Raw genomic sequence first — 3,893 nt, forward strand, 5'->3', positions numbered from 1 at the left:
AGCAAGACGGGCAGACAGGAGGGGGCGCAGAGGAAATTTCGAAAGGAGCGGGCTAGCGGAAAGATCTCAGATTGGCAGTAATTTCTAGGGATGGAGGGGTTTTAGAATTCCTTTGATGAAGCAATGATCACGCACCTGTAAAACTTGTGTCCACAAGGTGTACGTTTCTATGCCGTTACAGCCTTAAACATGGAAACCTAAATGGACGCTTACACTAAATATCTACTATCTAGCTGGCAATGTTCATATTTGTTTTTCAGTACTCTTTTTGGTCAACGCTCATTCATCACTGCGGCTTCTGCTCATGTTATCTATTATCGACCTACATGAAAATGGGCGCATGCACTGATCGAAAACTTCCCGGTATATGTTTCCTACAGCCGCCATTGAATCGTATACATTAGACAGAAAGATTTGCAACGCGCGGAAAACACAAATCCATGCCTAAATTCCAGTGCTCTGTTCATTTAATATTCTCTTTTTGAGAAAAACGTCCCTTTTTGTATTCGTAGAAAGGGCTGCAAACCACCATTTTTGTTAGAACCATTGCATTGAACAAATTTCGGTTTTTAAGGATAGGTTGCAAAATCCGTTGATATAGTTTTGGGATAAGGTCTGCAGACATTTTTTCGTTGTTTTCTTTCCGAAGCTCTACAATGGGGCTGCGTGACAAACTAGTGAAAGGATGAATATGGTATACACTGCCTGTTTTACTTTCCTCAATTGCTATACAAGAGTGCGCAATATGATTTCATGTAAATAAAGTGGATAGAGTATCAGCTCACACTTATCGATAATACTGCGGTCCTGCATCGGTATAGTGTCAAACTATACCGCAACATCAGCACTACGTTTTTCTGAACCCTACTTCGCATACGACAACGTGATAATTTTTAATCTTGTTTTCTGTTACGCCGGCTACGTGTCAAGGTACACTGGGGATAAATTTGGAACAACTTGTAAGAAAGCTCAAACCATTTTAAATGTAAACCTTCGCACAAAACGGTGGTTCTCAAATGAAATAACAAACATTACACACAGCCGTCGGCATGAAGCGCTGAATTTAGTAGGTGCTTTGCGCGTATTGACTCAATGTATGTTTGCTCCGTTCACAGAATCTATGCTACGGCGCATTTTTCTTGGCAACCGCGGCAACTATTCCTCCTGGTTGAGCGTGCACGATATAAGTTCCAGTTGAGTGGCAATTAAATAAACTATGCAACTTCGTTTGCAATAAGCATTTTTATTTTTGTCCGGCCCGCGTTAAAACACTCTGAAAGAGGCACACGATCCGTTTTTTTTTAAGACCAATACTTCATGTTAAGTCTTCCTCACGGGCCATTAAAAATGCCTTCCAGCATAACTAGCTACGCATTCAAAGGCTATCGGTCTGTACTACAAGGAATAGCGTGTCCTGGTACAGTTGAGGTCAATTAAACTACAAGACTTCCTCAGTGCAGTGTGTTAAAATCATCAGACAGTCGTACGCGATAAGGCGATATAGTATAACCATATTACATTTCCTGCGGCACTTACACGTATGCTCTCAAACTTTCTGAGTGTAGAAATGTCGAGCAAATCTGAAATCAGAATCCACCGCTTCAGACCTTTATTTACAGTAATATCGATAGTGTTTGCTGCATCCGGAACCTCAAATGGCATATCTGAAAATTTAACACTGTCAAGCCTGACTTAACTGAAGAACTAATACCGGTCGGGTGGCTCGTTGTTCTAACGTTCCACTTTAACAGATAAAACTATGTTCGAATTCAAGCTGTGTCACAAAAAAGCAATTTCTTCTAAATTTCTTCTATTTATTCATTTGGGGGTAATGTCATTTTCAAAGTCGGGATTTTACTATTACTTTAAAATGTATTGTCCTTTCCTGTCAAAAAATGAACCTCAGGACCTAACTCAATACGTCGGAGGGCGTTGTATCTGTTTCTGCAAGTTAGAGCAAGTTAGAGCAAGTTAGCTGAGAACCCATCCCAGTACACGTGCGACCAATATTCGAATTTTGGCAGCAAGAAAGTGATCCATAAAAAGATCTCAAGAATCATAAAACCCACGGCCGTTTCAATATTTTCGTTATGGATGCCACTCAATGCTTCTCGCCTACCATTTTTTGCCTTTCACAGCTGACGCACATCTGAGCGGGAGGGGCGGCCTTTGCTAATGGAGCTCGCCTCCGGCGGCGGGTCTGCAACGTGGACCAAGGACCACCATACATGATGGTGGTTCGCTTCGAGTCAGACCAACACGCAAGGCGGCGCCACATGCGACTAAAATGGGCGTCACACCACCCGGCGCCTGCACCTCCATTGAATGCAAGGTACACGTATGGATTCACGGCACTGTTGGACGCTGATATGACGCCAAAAACTGCGACGAGATTGGGTCCGAGGGGCACGTTCTGTGCGAATGCCAACAACATCTCCTGCACCATGTACGGCAGGTTGGTCACCAGAAATGCTACGAATATTACCACCGCCATCTTCAAAGTCCGAAGGCGTGCTTTTGGCATGGTGTTCCTGGTGCCCTCAAGGGAGCAACCAGGCGCACCGAAGAAATTCTGCTGTGGTTCTGGTGCAGTAGAACTCATTCGCCACATACGGATCAGGATGCTCGTGTAGAGCGACACCAGTGCCACCAGGGGTACGATGAACACAAGCGCAAACACCGACGCCATGTACACCTGGCGCGCTGCCACCAAGTGGCGGTAGATATAGAAGAGTGAGGAACAGTAATACTTGTCCTCGACCACGACAAGGCGAAAGACGAACAGGTTGGGGAGCGATGGAATGAGGGACAGGAACCAGCAAGCGGCGGCCAGTGAACGAGGCCTAGGCGCTGGGGCCAGCGGCTTGCAGATGGCAAAGTGGCGGTCCACTGCAATGCCTACCAGCATGTAGGTGGAGGACACAAGCGCGTACGTCTGCAGCACTTTGAACACACGGCAGGTCCCTTCGCCGGCTATCCACATGCGACCCATGATCTCCCACAGCAGCTGCGAGTTCATAGTGACTAGAGTGACGAGCAGGTCAGCAAAAGCCAAGTTCAGGAAGAGCACCTGCGCCTTCAGCAGCCGTTGGCGTCGTGATGTCAAGAGCCGGTAGCAGACCGCCGAATTGCCAATGAGGGAAAAGGCGAGCATAATTCCAATGCAGGTGATCCGTAGCGTCCTTTCATACTGAGGACCAAACACGCCGTCCTCCGAATCGCCCTGCGTCGACGTCGCGTTAGCTGGGCCGAAAAGAAATGCCAGTTCTGGTTGCGTGGCATAACTGGAACCGTCCCCAAGCCAACGCCTTTCTCTGGCCGCATCTTCACTAGGGCCAGCTGCGGACGGCGCAAGGCCAAGAAAGCCAGAGGCTGCTGACCTGTTCGTTTTCTGGCCGTGAAGAGACACTTGGTATGCGTTTGCTTTCACTCCCAGATTTTGCATCCAACGACGTCACCGTTCGTTTCTTACAGTCGGCCCATCTGTTATAGCTGCGCTGAAATAATACGCTACCACATTTTGTCCTTTCGGAAGACTTTCGGTATGAAAAGGTCGAGGTTGTTGAATTTCCCTAGCATTCAAGACGTTTCGTTCCCTTGAGTACGCAATAATCAGCTCCTGCAAAAGCCTGGAAAGAGAAGAAGAGAGTTGAAATAAATTAATAAGGCATCATGCAAAAGGAGCGCGTACCGCGTGCTTATACCGCGTCGTCACATTTAAAGCTGTTTCTATTCACAGATGCACTCAAATGCGGACTTTTTTTTTAATACGCATAATGAGAACGTACAGATATTAAAATCCTGTCACACTCATTTTGAGTAGATATCCATGTCTTCCATGGGCTAGGTTATGGTGCAGCCCAAAAATGTTTGGCAGTAGATATATTGGTTGA

The 3,893-nt window shown here is 46.2% G+C and overlaps 1 protein-coding gene across 1 annotated transcript; it reads right to left on the bottom strand.

The window, feature by feature from the left end:
- Positions 1-2,101: 2,101 nt before the first annotated feature.
- LOC146199269 (oxytocin receptor-like) lies at positions 2,102-3,623 on the bottom strand. Its single transcript, XM_084592744.1, has one exon. It carries the CDS (start codon positions 3,443-3,445, stop codon positions 2,102-2,104), a length of 1,344 nt encoding a protein of 447 aa, XP_084448870.1. The 5' UTR covers positions 3,446-3,623.
- Positions 3,624-3,893: the final 270 nt, after the last annotated feature.

This window comes from Amblyomma maculatum, chromosome 2, assembly GCF_055883805.1.
Source record: "Amblyomma maculatum isolate TAMU_Amacu chromosome 2, ASM5588380v1, whole genome shotgun sequence".
Lineage (NCBI taxonomy): Eukaryota > Metazoa > Arthropoda > Arachnida > Ixodida > Ixodidae > Amblyomma > Amblyomma maculatum.